The following is an 18379-nucleotide window of genomic DNA, read 5'->3' as shown; positions in this document are numbered from 1 at the left end:
ATATATATTTCTTAAAGTCATACCATCAAAATAAGCCTACTTCTCTGATTTTAAAGAAATTGAAAATATTCAAATCTGAAAAAGATAAATTTTAAAAAGAATATATAAATTCCTGAAGGATATGATACTTATGAAACAAAATGATACACCAAATTTTTATCTTACAAATTTGATTAAGCAGAAAAATTCAGTATACATTATATAAAAATGCAAAGATTTTAAATTTCCTGCTCCTCTAAGCTCAAAATTCCCATGTGAATTTAGCAGGGCAATGAGGACCATGGCTCAGTAAACATACCACACCCATGGCACATCCAACATTACATTTTAAAAGTTTTGATAAAATTTGGCTTTAAAATCGGATTTTCTGGAACATATCTATTCCAATGTGAACAAATATCTGCATAAAAATAATCTGAGATGGGAAATGGTAATTTAGCTGTTCTCAGTCTACACTGACAACTAACATATAAACAAGAAAAAGTGAGTTTATATTCAAGTATGACAGACACATACTGTATTATGAAAGAATGATCTAATTACAGTGAAATCTCATTTAATCAGCTAAGCAGATAGATGCCTTAATTAAGTAGAATTTCCCCCTAAAGAATAGGAACTGAAATTTAGTCATTCAAAAAACATATTTCAAGTGAAGTGTTGGATTAAGTGCACATTTGGACCAATTCATTTTTTCCCCTTCAATTTCTACCATGAGGCACTATTATATATGATGGAAAGAATAAAAAATTGGGAGTTGGAAACCTTGAACTATATATACACGTTTAACTCTGCCAACAACGTATTTTTTTATATTTAAAGTCACTCAACCCTTTCTGGATCTCAGTTTTCTCAAATACAAAATGAGGGCTATAGCTGTGTAGTGGGTAAAACAAAAGCAAAAAAGGCTCTGGCTAAAGTAGGTAGAGGGGACTGTAGCCATGTTCACAATAACCCATCCACACCACAGTTTCTGAGGGGTTTCACAAACTCAAATGGACCCAAAACACACCATTCAACAACCTCCTAAACAGTAAACAATGAAAATAACTTTCAGAATGATGTCACGGGCACTGCAAGATTTGAAAATAAACAGATTTTTTTTCACTCTAAAAAATTCAAACAAAACCGGATTTTTTTCAACTAATCTGAAACTGGCAAAAATTCAGTGAAAGTAAATACCTGTTTTTAAGAATTCTAATTAACTAATATTTTATTACATTGTAGTTACACCAAAGAAATTACGGAGTTGCCATAAAGAATGTTAGAATTAAGTATGTATTTAAAAATAAAGAAATTATAATGACAGGAAAGTAATGGGCTAATAAACTAGAGCTTTATTAAACTCAGTTAATTCCATAGTTTGTTTATATAAAATCCACTACTTCACAAAAAATATTTTAAAATTCCATATTAGTTCTAATAAAACAAGTCATATTTCACTACCACCAGGTATAAAAGTACCAAAGCGGGATATACATGCCAACTTTCACCAGAGAAACTCCACAAAAAGAAGTTACTAGTATACACTGAACTTCTTCACAAATTTGCTTAAATAAAAGGCTCTAAGGAGCTTAAAACAAACAAATACCATTATAGATATAACTATAATTTTAAAAGATGTTCAAAATAATAATCAAAACAAAATTTATAGGTTTAAACATGCAATATAAAAAGTATATACCAGTGTTTTTCATTAAACACAAAAATTACAAATGTCTTAACTCAATAAGTATAAATTTCTAAGAAAGTCCTAAGTTCACTGAAATATGGAAAGGCTTGCTTAATAATCAATGGAAAACTCACAGGAGAGAACCCTGATACCCAAGAACCAAAGGTGGAGACCACATAGAGACTGGTGGGAGGGGTGGAGGGGCGAAAGGGTTGGCTGGGCAACCATAGATGGCAACTGAAGTCCCAGAGAGATAGTCATTCCTTCACACAGAGGAGGACATCTTTCCCACATAGATATTTGCCTTGCCTGGGGGAAGACAGTTGACATACCTTATTGGAAAACACCTTGCCCTAAGGCCACTTAAGAGATTAAAAGTAACAATTAGCCTCCAGGCAGAAGCAACTGCCCCACCTTGTTGAAAAACTCTCCCTACACCTGAGGATGATTGCCTGGGGGCAATTCAAGTCAGAATATTATTTTAGTCGGCAGACAGAGGCAGTCTCTGGAGGCTTTGAGTCTCTGCCTGATCCAATTAGTCAAAAACAGCCTTTACACTATCCTGCACTAGAGATTCAGAGGTGTAGAGGATCTACCTAATACATAATCACAAACCCAAACAGGCAACCAAAATGAGGAAACAAAGAAACAACCCCCAAATGAAAGAACTAGTAAATTCTCCAGAAGAAGAGATAAATGAAACAGAGATAAAAATTTATCTGAAACAAAGTTCAGAGTAATGATGGTAAAAATGCTCAACAGTATGAAAAAGGATATAGTGACTATGAAAAAAGAACAGTCTGAGATAAAGAATGACATAACACAAAGAACACATGGAAGGAATACATAGCAGATTAGGGGAAGCTGAGGATCGAATCAGTGAATTAGAAGACAGAGTTGAAAATATCACTCAATTAGAGAACGAAAAAGAAAGGAAAAAACATTAAAAAAAACAGGAGGACCACTTAAGGGAGCTGTGGGACGATGTGAAACGTAACAATATTAGAATAGTAGGTGTGCCAGAAGAGGCAGAAAGGGATAGAGAAGGTGTTTGAAAAATAATGGTAGAAAACTTCCCTAACCTGGTAAAGGAAAAAGTCACACAAGTTCAGGAGGCACAGAGAACTCTGAACAAGAAGAACCCAAACAGACCCATACCCAGACACATCATAATTAAAATGTCAAAAATTAAAGACAGAATCTTAAAGGCAGCAAGAGAAAAGAAAACTTACCTACAAAGGAGTTCCTATAAGGCTGACACCTGATTTCTCATCAGAAACTCCATAGGCCAGAAGGGAATGGCATGAAGTTCTCAAGGTAATGGAAAGCAAGGATCTGAGACCAAGGTTACTATATCCAGCAAGGTTATCATTCAAAATAGGCGGTCAAATAAAGACCTTCCCAGACCCAAAAAAAGGGCTAAAGGAGTTCATCACCACCAAGCCAGCATTACAAGAAATGCTAAAGGGGCTACTATAAGGGATTGCTGAGAAGAAAACAGAGAGAGAAACCTAGCCATGCAGAATTAAAATGGCTATAAAAAGTACTTCTCAATAATAACCCTAAATGTAAATGGATTAAATGCTCCAATCAAAAGGGGTAGGGTAGCTGAATGGATACAAAAACATGACCTAACTGTATGCTGTCTATAGGAGACCCACCTCAAAACAAAAGACACACACAGGATGAAAGCAAAGGGATGGAAAAAAATTTCCCATGCAAATGGAAAAGAAAATAAAGCTGGAATAGCAATACTCATATCCAACAAAATAGACTTTAAAATGAAGACCATCACAAGAGACAACAAAGGTCACTACATAATACTAAAGGGATCCATCCAACAAGAGGATTTATTCACCCAATATAGGTGCACCTAAATATATTAAAAAAAAACTTCTAGAGGACGTTAACGGAGAGACTGACAACGATACAGTCATATTAGGGGACTTTAACACCCCTCTGACGTCCGTGGACAGATCTTCCAGACAAAAACTCTACAAGGAAAGAGAGACTCTAAAGGACTCGCTGGATCAGATAGATTCAATAGACATTTATAGAACATTTCACCTCAACACAGCAGAATATACATTCTTCTCAAGTGCACATGGATCATTCACAAAGACAGACCAGGTTAGGACACAAAACAAATCTCTACAAGTTCAAGAAGACTGAAATCATATCAAGCATCTTCTCAGATCACAGTGGAATGAAATTAGAAATCAACTACAGTAAAAACACCCAAAACATTCAAATACATGGAGGCTAAATAGCTTGTTATTAAACAATGAATGGATTATCAATGAAATCAAGAAAGAAATCAAAAACTTCCTGGAAACAAATGAAAATGAACACACAACCCAAAATCTCTGGAACACAGCAAAAGCAGTCCTGAGAGGGAAGTTCATAGCACTATAGCCATACCTCAAAAAACAAGAAAAATCAGTAATAAATATTTAACTCTACAACTTAAAGAACTAGAAAGAGAACAAGAAAATCCCAGAGTAAATGGAAGGATGGAAATAATAAAGATTACAGCAGAAATAAATAACACAGAGACTAAAAATCAATGAAACCAAGAGCTGGTTCTTTGAAAGGATAAACAAAATTGATAAACCATTTGCCAGACTCATTAAGAAACAATTAAATAAAATCAGAAACTAAAGTGGAGAAGTAACCACGGACACTACAGAAATACAAAGGATTGTAAGAAAATACTATGAATAACTATATGCCAACAAGCTGGACAATGTGGATGAAATAGATAAATTCCTAGAAAATTACAATCTCCCAAAATTGAATCAGGAAGAATCAAAAAACCTGAATAGGCCAATAACAACCAATGAAATAGAAGCAGTAATCAAAAAACTCCCACCAAACAGAAGTCCAGGTCCAGAGGGCTTCATAGGGGAGTTTTTCCAAACATTCAAAGAAGAAGTATCACCTATACTCTCAAACTATTTCAGAAAATTCAAGAGGAAGAAACACTTCCAAACTCTTTTTATGAGGCCAGCATTATCCTAACTCCAAAATCAGATAAAGACACTACAAACAAAGAGAGTTACAGGCCAATATCCCTGATGAACATAGATGCTAAAATCCTCAACAAAATATTAGCAAATCGCATCCAGCAATATAGATCATACATCATGATCAAGTGGGATTTATTCCAGGGATGCAAGGCTGGTACATTATTCACAAATCAATAAACGTGATACATCACATAAACAAATTGAAAGACAGAAAACACAGGATTATCAATAGATGCAGAAGAAGCATTCAACAAAATCCAACACCCATTTTTTGATAAAAACTCTCAGCAAAGTTGGAATAGAGGGAGCATATCTAACCATGATAAAGGCCATATATGACAGACCTACAGCCAACAACATACTCAATGGGCAAAAACTAAAACCATTTCCCCTAAGAACAGGAACAAGACAGGGATGCCCACTTTGACCACTCCTGTTCAACATAGTACTTGAAATGCTAGCCAAAGCGATCAGACAAGAAAAAGAAATAAAAGGCATCTAAATTGGAAAAGAAGAAGTAAAATTGTCATTATTTGTAGATGACATAATATTGTACATAGAAAACCCCAAAGACTCCATCAAAAAACTACGAGAACTAATAAATGAATTTGGCAATGTACCAAGATACAAAATCAACACCCAGAAATCTATGACTTTTTTATATACCAATCAAAATCAGAGAAAGAGAAACTAAAAAAAAAATCCCATTTACCATTGCACAAAAAAAAAAAAAAAAATTAAGATACCGAGGAATAAACTTAACTAAGGAGGTAAAAGACCTATACTTGGAAAACTACAAGACTTTGAAAAAAAGAGGTAGAGGAAAACATAAATAAATGGAAGAATATACTGCGTTCATGGATTGGTAGAATCGACACCACTAAAATGTCCATACTACCCAAAGCAATCTATAGATTCAATGCACTCCCCATTAAAATACCAACGGTTTATTTCACAGACCTAGAACAAACTCTCCAAAAATTCATCTGGAATAAAAAAAGACCCCGAATAGCTGCAGCAATCCTGTGAAATAAGAGCAAAATTGGAGGGATCACAATACCAGATATCAAGCTATATTACAAAGCCACAGTTCTCAAAACTGCCTGGTATTGGCACAAGAACAGACATATAGACCAATGGAACCAGAGAACTCAGAAATCGACCTTACCCATTATGCTCAATTAATATTTGACAGAAGAGGCAAGAGCATACAATGGAGTCAAGATAGTCTTTTCAATAAATGGTGTTGGGAATTTGGTCAGATACGTGCAAAAAAATGAAACTAGACCACCACCTTACACCACATACAAAAATAAACTCAAAATGGATAAAGGACTTAAACGTAAGAAGGGAAACCATAAAAATCTTAGAATCCATAAGCAGCAAAAACAGCAGACATATGTCGTAGCAATATCTTTACCGATACAGCTCCTAGGGCAATGGAAACTAAAGAGAAAATAAACAAATGGGACTACATCAAAATAAAAACCTTCTGCACAGCAATAGAAACCATGAACAAAACAAGAAAGCCCACTGCATGGAGAACATATTTGCTAATGTTATCTCTGATAAGGGTTTAATCACCAAAATTTATAGGGAACTCATACTACTTAACAAAAGGAAGACAAGCAATCCAATCAAAAAATGAGCAAAGTACCTAAATAGACACTTTTTAAAACAGGACCATAAAGAAGGTCAAGAGATATATGAAAATATGCTCAAAGTCACTAATCATCTGAGAGATGCAAATCAAAACAATACCTGTCAGAATGGCTATCATCAACAAATCAACAAATGACAAGTGCTGGAAAGGATGTGGAGAAAAAGGAACCCTTGTGCACTGGTGGTGGGAATGCAGACTGGTGCAGCCACTCTGGAAGACAGTATGGAGTTTCCTCAAAAAACTAAAAATGGAACTCCCATTTGACCCAGTTATCCCACTTCTAGGAATATATCCCAAGAAAACGGAAACTCCAATCAGAAAGGATATAAGCACCCCTATGTTCAGAGCAGCACAATTCACCAGAGCTAAGATTTGGAAACAACCTAAGTGCCCATCAGCAGATGAGTGGATTAGAAAACTGTGGTACATCTACACAATGGAATACTATGCTGCTATAAAAAAGAAGGAAGTCTTACCATTTGCAACAGTATGGGTGGACCTGGAGAGCATCATGCTAAGTGAAATAAGCCAGTCGGAGAAAGATAAATATCATATGATCTCACTCATTTGTGGATTATAATGAACAACATAAACTGATGAACAAAAATAGAGCGGGGGGGGGGGGGGGGGGGGGAATATTCTAGAATATAATAGAAATAATCTGTTATTTGCAGACTTTTAATATTTCCTACAACTTTTGTGGTATCATACCATGTTAGTACAGTTTTAGAATTATTATACTTAAAATCCTTTGATTCTTGAGATATTAATGTCTACTGCATATAATATTATATGTAAGATCATTTTTCTTGAGTAATTGGTGTTTATTGCATATAACATTGTATTTAAAATTGTTTTTCTTGAGATATTAATGTTTATTGCATGTAACATTATATTTAAGATTATTTTTCTTGAAATATTAAGGTTTATTGCATGTAACATTTTTATATTTAAAATCATTTTACTTGAAATAAAAAAACTGAAAAACAAATTCCTAAGTTCACTTAAGTTACATTTACAATGGCACATTTTAAAAGAAATTATATTTACCTCTAAGTGTTAAAAACACAATTATTTAAAATTGAGACAAATGTATAAAATTCTGTAATTAAAATAGTCAAGCCTATTCTGGTGTAAAGTTTTATTACCCCATTTATTTAACTACAAAAAAGTAAATTTCCTTTTTCTTAAAAAAAGTAAACTATCAATAAGATATTCTTACATGGCTTCTAAAACTGGTCTCTAATATGTCTATATTAATTTAAAGTACTCTTACCTTTCTTCTGAGCTATACAATCGAGCGAGTCCAAAATCTGCAAGTTTTATCTGCCCTCTGGTGGAAGTAAAACAAAATGAATAAAAGATATTATTCTACTCTGAAGTGGTCATACAAAATCATGTTCTTAGAATTAATAAAAAATATGTAAACTTTAACTTTGATCACACTGCAGTACTCAAGGTACTATAGGTATAGGAAAGTAGATAAACTCAGGATAAAATAAGGTAAAAAATTTTTCTTTGGAAGAAGTTCAGCTAATACCATAATACTAGTACTATTTTTATTATTATTGCTATTATTACAGTATTACCAGTATAACAGTATTTCAGCACTATTTAGTTGCTATTTAGAAAAGTACACTTCAAAGAAAATAACACAAAATGAGGCAATTTCTACTACTTAGTAATAAGACAAATTACTTGCTCAAGTCAATAATGTTCAAGATCTAAATCACAATGTTTTAAATTTAAATTGATTTTCCTGTTCTTAGAGGGGCAAGGTGCCTGGAACACTTTATACTAACCCAAATCAGGACCAGACATGCTTCACTTAAACTAACAAATAATACCAATTACAATAGACTTATCAGGAGTTCAGGTTATGCTGCCAGTAAAATATTCAATACAAGCTTTGCGTGTGTGTGTGCATGTGCGTGTGCGTGTGTATGCACTTCAAAAAGGCCACTTTAAAACTTTGATATTTGTATTCATCAAATACTTATATTCTCGGTAAAGCTTCCAGTCAACAGGAGGTTATTAGTACAGTATTTGGAATCAAAAGTTATATGCAAATTTTCAAATGTGTTGGGAGGATGAAGAGGAGGTTGGCACCCTAGCCCCACCCCCCCGCCCCCACCCCCAGTTGTTCAAGAGTCAACTATAATCTAAATTAAAAATCCTTTAAACAAAATCAAGGTATACATTATATAACACTCACTTTGAACATACATATCAAAGTTATATCATACCTATTATTTAGAAGAATATTTGAACATTTAATATCCCTATGCAAAAAGTTCTTCTTATGACAATAATCCAGACCTTCCATGAGCTGTCTCATAAATGACTTTATGTGATTTTCATTAAAATGAACCAAGCCTGATTCCAGTAGTCCCATCAGATCATGGTCCATATATTCAAATACCAGATAAAATGCACCTAAGAACAAGAACAATTAAAACATTAACGATTTTTATTCTTACAACTTTTCTATAGGTTCAAAATTTTTTTAAATTCTATGGTGAAAACTAATCCTTTTCTAATCCTTTGATAATGTTCATCTTTCTCTCTGAGTTTACTATCAATAAATACATCCCAAGGACACATTTAACCCAGTTTTTGTCTCATAAACAAAACTCTTATATAATCAACCCTGTTGATTTTCACATAGCACAGTTTCTGGGTATAATTAATGTAAAATAAATTCTTAACTGTTTTACATATCGAACAAACTGTCTCTTAGTGAAAAGGGAATAAAATCAGTACAGCTCATTAAAGAAAATTTGAAGGTGGCAAAAGAGTTGTTTTTAATTTAAAAAAAAATCTGAGCTCAGTTGGACTTTAGATGAATCCATTTAAGCCTTCTACATATAATTTCATTCTATCTATACAGCTCCAGAGCATTTGAAAGCATACAAATTACAGCTTTATATTATAAAGCCAACTTAATCCTACCAAAACATAACATAGCACATACACAACTGTACTTATGAGATTCAAAAATCCTAAGTGAAACTTGCATAAATTGAATCCAAAGCTGTATCAAAAGAATATCCCAAGCCGAAACCGGTTTGGCTCAGTGGATAGAGCGTTGGCCTGCGGACTGAAGGGTCCCGGGTTCGATTCCGGTCAAGGGCATGTATCTGGGTGCGGGCACATCCCCAATGGGAGATGTGCAGGAGGCGGCTGGTCGATGTTTCTCTCTCATCGATGTTTCTGACTCTCTGTCTCTCTCCCTTCCTCTCTGTAAAAAATCAATAAAATATATTTAAAAAAAAAAAAAAAGAATATCCCAATCAAGTACAGTTTAATTTAGCAATTCAAGAATGAAAAAGCTGATAAAATTCAATACATCTATTTGTCAAAGGAAAAAATATCAATATGTCAAAAAAAGGCATCTGAAGAAAGTTCACAGTTTCTAATTAAAAACAAAGCAAAGATCTCATAGTAAACTTACTGTCTAAAAATCCGAAAGAATAAAAAGAGAGTTACAGAAAATCATACAAAAAAGCAAAGGACTTCATATATGCCAGCAACAATTCATTAGAAAATAAAATTTAAAAGACTCCACAATTGAAAAAAATTATATTACAAATGACTAGGAATAAATTTTAATAAGAATTAAACAAAAACCAGAGTACCAGCCAAAATGTTTCTGGTGATAAACATTTACTGTACCAGAAATTAATATGACCTACCATACTATTAGGACAGACAGAACAGTGTAATATACATACACCAGAAAACAAACACCAAATACAAAGGGTGTTCCAAAAAAATGTATACATACAACTTTGAATAATTATAAAAGCAATGTTTATTAAAATACATTTCATTTTCAAAACTGAGCTATTAGCTGTTAAAGTGTGTATACATTTTTTGAGAATACCCTGTATATCTAACAATTACTAAAACATTTTAAGTCAGTGAACAAAAATAGAAATTATAAGATAAAATCAAAAGGATATGCTAGAAACCAAAAACAGCATAATACAAGTAAAGAATGCCTTTGACAGGCTCATCAGTTTGAAGGATATGGCCTAGCAAAGAATAAGTGAGTTTGAAGATAGGTCAATAGAAATTTTCAAAACAAAAGTGCAAAGAAAAAGACAGAATATCCCCAAAATGTGGACAATTACAAAAAGTGTTAACATATGTGTAATGGGAATACAAGAAACAACAGAAAAAGAGAGAACGGAAAACAAGAAATATGTAAAATAAAAATGACTGAAATTTCCTCAAATCAATAAAATATATGAAAACCACTGATCCAGAAAACTAGGGAGGACATCAAGGGGAATAGCAAAACTGCTGAGAATCAAAGACAAAAAAAGAAAACCTTGACAGAAGCCAGAGGGAAAAAACATCTTACCTATAACCGCATTCAAGGATAAAAATTATAACTGATTTATCTTAAGAAACGTTGAATAAAAAAAAGAGTGGAATGAAATATTTAAAGTGTTGAAAGAAAAATCCACCAACCTAAAATTCCCTATTCCATATCCAGCAAAATTATTCTTCAGAAGTGACAGAGAAATAAGAACATTCTCAAAAAAAAAAAAAACGGAAGAAATTTGTCATCAGTAGATCTGCTTTGCCAAAGGCAAAAAAAATCTTCAGAAAGAAGGAAAATGATACAGGAAAGGAACTCAGATCCACATAAAGGAAGGAAGAACATTAGAAAATAATAAAGGTAAAATAAAATATTTATTTTTCTTATTAATTGATCTGTTTGTTCAAAATAACAGCAATGGTTTCTGTAACTAGCTCGTGAAAGAATATTAATAATATTATAACAAATGGGAGCAAGGAACTGGGAATACTCTGTTATGAGGTACCTATACTACCTATAAAGTAGTATAATGTTATTTTAAAAATTATAAATGTATTCTGTGAACATAAGCACAACTACTATAGATAATTTTAAAAAATAAGCATTGTTGATATGCTAAAGAAAGGGAGGAAAAATGGAATCATATGAAAAGCTTAATGAAGGCCAGGGAAGGCAGAAAAAGAGGGGGGGGTAGACAACAAATAAAAAAATAACAAATATGGATGATATTAATCTAACTATATCAATAATCACCTTCCATACCAAAGATCTAAATATATCAATTAAAACATAGAGATTGGTAAAGTGGATAAGAAAAATAAGACCCAACTAGATATTTCCTATATACACTTTAAATATAAATAGAGCCTTGCAGCGGTTGCCAACTGGTGGTCCATGAGGTCCGAAAGGTTGGTGACCACTGGAGAACATTCTCCCATACACCAAAAGGTTATGGGTTTGATTCTCAGTCAGGACATATACCTAGATTGTGGGTTCAATCCCTGGTCACAGTGTGTAGAAGTGGCAACTGATCCATGTTTCTCTCTCACCTCACCTCACCACCCCCTCCCTCTCTCCCTCTCTTCTCTCTCTCCCCCGTCCCCCCTTAAAAATCCTTTTTCTAAAAATCAATAAAAACATATCCTTGGGCAAGCATTAAAAAAATAGAGAGAAATAGACAAAGATTAAAATTAAAGAACAGAGGAAGCTATGCCATACTATCACTAATCAAAAGAAAGCGGGAGTAATTTATTAATTTCAGACAGACCAGATTTAAGAGCAAGGAAAGTTATCAGGAATAAAGGGGTCAATTCTCCAAGAACATATAATAACCTTTACTGTGTTCACTCCTTACAAAAGGCTGCCAAAATACATCAGAAAAAAAAAACCTGAAAGAATTACACTGGTTAATAAATATTACATCTATATTGTACTTCATCCAACAATAACAAAATACGTATTCTTCTCATATTCACATGAACCATTCACCAATACAGAGCATACTCAGGACCATAAAACACACCTAAACAAATTTAAAAGAAACCATACAAAGTATACCAAAGAAATAAAACTAAAAATCAGTAACAAGAAGATAGCTGAAAACCAAAAGCACTCAGAGCTAAAAAAATAAAAAACTTTAAAATAACACCTGAGTTAAAGATGAGTCTAAAAAGAGGCTTTAAAATATTTTGAAGTAAATTAAAATAAAAACAACTAAAATATGTGGATACAGCAAAGCTATTCCTTAGAGAGAAATTATAGCACTAAGTAAATGTATAGGAAAAGAAGATCTAGAATCAACAACCTAACTATCCACTTTAGGACTCTAGAGAAAGAGCAAATTAAATTTACAAGTAAACAGAAAAGGAGAAATAGTTACAACTTGGTTCTCAAACATCTCCCACCTTGAACAATTTGGTTCTCAACCAAGTTGTTCACAGAAAAAAATGTCTTCGTTATAGAACAAAACTTCAGTTTTCGACCAGACAACCCTTTCATGCTGATACCTCACCATAAAAAAAAAAAGCATCTCTCAGGAAACAAATGAGAAAATGCTTTTGTTGATGGCAAAATCAAGGATCAGCACCATTTATACTAATAAAAGAGTAATATGCTTAGACCGGGAGACCTTCTGGACAAAGCCATGGTGGTGGAGCCAAGACAAGAGGCGGTTAGGGGCAAGCAGGCCGATGGGGGGGGGGGGGGGGGGCCAATTGCAATTGGGGGTGAGCAGGCCGGCAGGGAGGGCAGTTGGGGGTGAGCAGGCCGGTAGTGGGGGGCAGTTAGGAGCAATCAGGCAGTTGGGGGTGAGCAGGCTGGCAGGGGGAGCAGTTGGGGTTGAGCAAGCCAACACAGTTGGGAGCAAGAAGGCTGGCTGGGGGGCAGTTGGGGGTGAGAAGGCCAGCATGCAGAGTGGTCAGTGGCAATCAGGCAGGCAGGCGAGCTGTTAGGAGCCAGCGGTCCCGGACTGTGAGAGGGATGTCCGACTGCTGCCCCCGAGGGGTCCCAGATTGGAGAGGGTGCAGGCCGGGCTGAGGGAACCCCCTCCCCCGCATGAATTTCGTGCACCGGGCCACTAGTTTTAAAACATAAAGAAGCCATCAAGAGTGCTAATGTTGCTAAGGAGTGAAAAAAAGGATCACAGGAAACTGAAGAGGTAGAAAGGTTGCTGGTGATTTGGATAAAGGAAAAGCAGTTTGAGTGACAGCCGTTTTGGAGGCAGGAAGATGCCGCATACAGACTTCCTGAAAGATACCTCTGGAACTAGTACTGAAAGTGATTCCTTTAAGGTTAGTAGAGGGTGGTTAGAAATTTAAGAAAAGAAGTGTTTATTTCTATATTAAACAGTACATTAAACATGTACTGTATATAAGAAAGGTTAAAATGGAATCATTTGTGTGTCTAGAACAGATTAATTCAATTTATTTATTTCTTTTAAATCTTTATTTATTTTTTTTTAAAATATATTTTATTGATTTTTTACAGAGAGGAAGGGAGAGAGATAGAGAGTTAGAAACATCGATGAGAGAGAAACATCGATCAGCTGCCTCCCGCACACCCTCCACTGGGGATGTGCCCGCAACCCAGGTACATGCCCTCGACCGGAATCGAACCTGGGACCCCTCAGTCCGCAGGCCGACACTCTATCCACTGAGCCAAACCGGTTTCAGCGATTTCTTTTAAATCTTTATTGTTGAGTATTACAGATGTTCCTCCTTCATTCCCCCCCAGGGCCCACTGCCACCTTATTCCTGCCCCATCCCAGGCCAATTTACATTTCAAATAGGAAAAAATGATTCACTTTTCGAACAAATCACTTCTCAAACAGCCTTCAGAATGAAAAAAGTTCAAAAACTGAGGTTTTGTAGTAATAAATATCAGAACTTAAATCAATGATATTGAAAATAGGAACTCAACAGAGGGGGAAAAAATCAACAAAACTAAAAGCTGATTTTTTGCAAAGATCAATAAAACAGGTAAATCTTTAGCCAGGTTAAGGTGCTAATTACTAATATGAGAAATGAAATCACTAATATCAGGTCATCACTATTGCTCCCAGGAACATTAAAAGGATGGTAAAGGAATACTCGAACAACTAGATAAACATAAATTTAATACTCTAGATGAAATAGATCAATACCTTGAAAGACATAATCTACCAAAACTAAAAGGAGAAATAGATAATCTCAATAGGCCTATAACTATTGCAGAAAATTTATCAATACTTAATAACTCTCAAAAACAGGAAGCACCAGGCTCAGATGGATTTACTGATGAAATTTAAGGATGTAATTATACCAATTCTCTACAATCTCTTCCAGAAAATACAAGGAGACCACTTCCCAACTCATTCTATGAGGCCAGCATTATTTTAATACCAAAATCAAACAAGACATTACAAGAATGGAAAACTAAACAGCAGTCTCTCATGAACACATATGTAAAAATCCTCAACAAAATATAAACAAACTGTACCCAACAATATATAAAAAGAATTATAAACCATGACAAATGAGAGTCATTCTATCTAATAATAGACAAAAAGGGTAATTGACCATACCTTCGCTACACCTCCCATTGGCTAATCAGTGTGATATGCAAATTAACCGCTAACAAATATGGTGGTTAATTTGCATACATAGGCACCCAGCGGCTATTGGCTATCTGAACCTGCAATCAGAGCTGAGAGGACCCCTGCCCAGGCCTGACGCCTCGGTCAGAAGCGTTAGGCCTGGGCATGGGCGGAGCCACGATGGTGGGGAGAAGGGGGAGAGGCAGCAATGGTGGGGAGCAGGAGCGAAGCCCACGATTGTGGGGAGCTGGGGGTCCCCTGCCCAGGCCTAACGCCTCAGTCAGAGATGTTAGGTCTGGGCAGGGGCGGTTCCAGCAATCGGGGGTAGCAGGGGTGGAGCCGGTGATGGTGGGAGCTGGGGGTCCCTTGCCCAGGCCTAAGGCCTTGGCCAGAGGTGTTAGGCCTGTGCAGGGGCAGAGCCAGCGACTACGGGGAGCAGGGAGGGAGCTGGCGATGGTGGGGAGCAGGGGCAGAGCCAGCGATCATGGGGAGCAGGGGCTGAGCCCGACGATTGAGGGAGCTGGAGGTCCCCTGCCCAGGACTAATGACTCGGCCAGAGGCATTAGTTAGGCCTGGGCAGGGGCCAAGCTGGCAATTGGTATGAACTACAGAGGAAACACCTTTTCTGACTGCTCATTGGTTTAGCTCCCTGTATGCCACTGGTAATATTCTTAGTAACTTTGGTAATAAGAATCCAAATAGGTGATCTAGGGTTTTTACCACACTCCTGGAGAAAAAAAGGAAGGTCCGCTGCTGGAGAGTTAAGAAATGTCATATCCTGTCCTAGCTGGGTTTGCTCAGTGGATAATGCCTCAGCCTACCCACTGCTGGGTCTGGGTTCAATTCTGACTAAGGGCATGTACCTAGGTTTCAGGCTCCTCCCTGGCCTGGGCCCAGGTCAGGGCTCCTGCAGGAGGCAACCAACCAAAGTGTTCCTCTCACTTTGATGTTTCTCTCTGTCTTTCCCTTTCTCTTCCACATTCTCTAAAAATCAATGGAAACATATCCTCAGGCGAGGATAAAAGAAAGAAAGAAAGAAATGTCATATCCTACGAAAGACACATCTTGAAAATGCCTAAAGAAAGTTGTCATTTTTTCATGGTGAAGGGACTGGAGTCCGTGTTGATGAAAACACCTTGGTGGCTGCGGTGACTGGCAGTGGCTGCAACAGCCGGGTGATGGGGCTGGTGCCTTCCCCTGATCAGCCCAGTCGCCTCCCACAAAGGGAGGCCAGACTGTGGCTTAGGCCCGCTCCCAAAGGGGAGCAGGGATCAGGGAGTAGGACATCCCCTGAGGGCTCCCAGTATGTGAGAGGGGGCAAGCTGGACTGAGAGCCCCCCACCCCAAGTCCAGTGCACAAATTTTTCTGCACCAAGCCTCTAGTTCAGGGGTGGGCAAACTTTTTGACTCGAGGGCCACAATGGGTTCTTAAACTGGACCGGAGGGCCGGAACAAAAGCATGGATGGAGTGTTTGTGTGAACTAATATAAATTCAAAGTAAACATCATTACATAAAAGGGTATGGTCTTTTTTTTTTTTTTAGTTTTATTCATTTCAAATGGGCCGGATTCAGCCCACGGGCCGTAGTTTGCCCACGGCTGCTCTAGTTCCAAGTATGCAAGGCAAAATTCAATTAATGTAAGCCATTACATTAAACAACAACAAAAACAACACATATATGGTCATAGAAACAGATGCAAAAAAGTATTGGAAAAAATTTGGCAACCATTCATGATTAAAAAATAATAATAATTCTCCCCCTGACACACACAAAAACTAGGAAGAAAGGAGAACTTCCTGAACTTGATAAAGAATATCTGCAACCTACAGCTAACATCATTTTTAATGGTGAGAGAACTTCCAATAAGATCAACAAGCCACGGATATCCCCTCTCACCACTTCTATTTATCATTGTACTGTAAAACCTAGCTAATGCAATAAGTTAAGGAAAAGATATATAGATTAGCAAGGAAGAAATGAAATGCCTTTGTTCACAAATCACACAATTGTCTATGTAGAACATCTCAGAGTCAACAAATAAGTCCTGGAACTAATAAGCAATTACAATAAGATTGCAAGGTACCAAGATAATATGCAAAAGGTAACTGCTTTACCACATACTGGCAATGAACAACTGGAATCTGAAATTAAAAACATTACATCATTTACCTGAGCAGAAAAACACACACCAGGTATAAATCTAACAAAATATATACAAGAGCTATATAAGAACCACCACAAAATTCTGATGAAAGAAACCACGCTCTAAATCAGTAGAAATATTCCATGTACATGGGAAAAGAAAGACTCAAATTGTCAAAATGTCAATTCTTACCAAATAGATCAATAGATTTTTAATACAATCCCAGCAAGTTATTTTATGGATATTGACAAGCTAAAAAAGTTCATATAAAGACCTTGAAGAGGTAGTGAGGTGGATGTTGCAATAACCTTGTGACTGGCTTATAGAAGCTGTTATTGAAGATAAATAAGATATAGCATCCATGTAAAATGTGAAACATTTATAGCTGGCAAGAAGTATTTCTTTCACTACAAGCAACAATGCAATTTAGATTTGGTTTTAATATAAGCAAGTGCTGTCAATTAGTTGTAAATTTTGAGGTGTTTTCATCAATAATATTTGCTTCTAGGAATGGCAGCATGATGATCCCCTCGGCTTCTCCTGAAACTTCAACTATAACAAATGATTCCCTGCTCAATACAGAAGCACACCTGAGAAACCCATGCACTGAAGCAGCTGAAGTTGAACAACCAGGAATAAACCAAGGGGCAGACACTCAATGCAGGAGCAGAAACCACAGGCATGGAAACATGGAACAGACTGATGAATCTCAGAAGGGAAGGGGAAGGGCTGGAAGAGATTAACCAAAGATCTTAAGTGCGTACTAAAGGCATGGTGCATGAGTGGGGTCCCTCGGCCTGGCCTGCAGGATCGGGCTGAAACTGGCTCTCCGACATCCCCCGAGGGGTCCCGGATTGGGAGAGGGTGCAGGCCTAGGGACCCCACTGGGCCTCAACTACAACAATAATTACCCTAAACGTAAATGAAATGAATTCACCAATAAAGAGGCACAGAGTAGCAGAGTGTATCAAAAACAAAACTCAACCATAAGCTGCCTTCTAAAGAAATATCTAAGCTGCAAAGACAAAGGTAGATTCAAAGTGAAAGGGTGGAAAATGATTCTCTAAACAAATAAAAAAGCTTAATAACACATTAGAATTGACATAATTGACATTTATAGAACCTTTCATCAGATTATACGCTCTTCTCTATTGTACATGGAACATTCACAAGGATAGGCCATATGTTAGGTCATAAAACTAGCCTCAATAAATTTAAGGCTGAAATTACACCAAGCATATTCTCTGATCAAAATGCTTTGAAATTAGAAATCAACTGCAAAAAGGAAGTAAAGAAATCCACAAATATGTTGAGATTAAACAACATACTACTAAAAAATGACTGGGTCAAAGAAGAAATAAGTGAGTTCAAAAGACATACAGTGACAAACAAGAATGACAATATGACATATCAAGACTTATGAAAGCCCTAACTGGTTTGGCTCAGTGGATAGAACGTCGGCCTGCGGACTG

At 36.3% G+C, this 18379-nt stretch overlaps 1 protein-coding gene across 3 annotated transcripts in view; it reads right to left on the bottom strand.

The window, feature by feature from the left end:
- CDK13 (cyclin dependent kinase 13) overlaps nucleotides 1-18379 on the bottom strand; it is a 121154-nt gene that overhangs the window by 38628 nt on the left and 64147 nt on the right. For all 3 annotated transcript variants that reach the window (XM_070424731.1, XM_070424732.1, XM_070424733.1), the window contains exons 6-7: nucleotides 8608-8797; nucleotides 7638-7694 (exon numbers count right to left, since the gene is read on the bottom strand). In XM_070424731.1, the coding sequence (XP_070280832.1) occupies nucleotides 7638-7694; nucleotides 8608-8797 (247 nt within the window). The remainder of the gene's footprint in view (nucleotides 1-7637; nucleotides 7695-8607; nucleotides 8798-18379) is intronic.

This window comes from Myotis yumanensis, unplaced genomic scaffold (assembly GCF_028538775.1).
Source record: "Myotis yumanensis isolate MYYU_CA2020_CCGP unplaced genomic scaffold, mMyoYum1.0.hap1 SCAF_9, whole genome shotgun sequence".
NCBI lineage: Eukaryota > Metazoa > Chordata > Mammalia > Chiroptera > Vespertilionidae > Myotis > Myotis yumanensis.
This window is presented reverse-complemented; position numbering and strand designations above follow the sequence as displayed.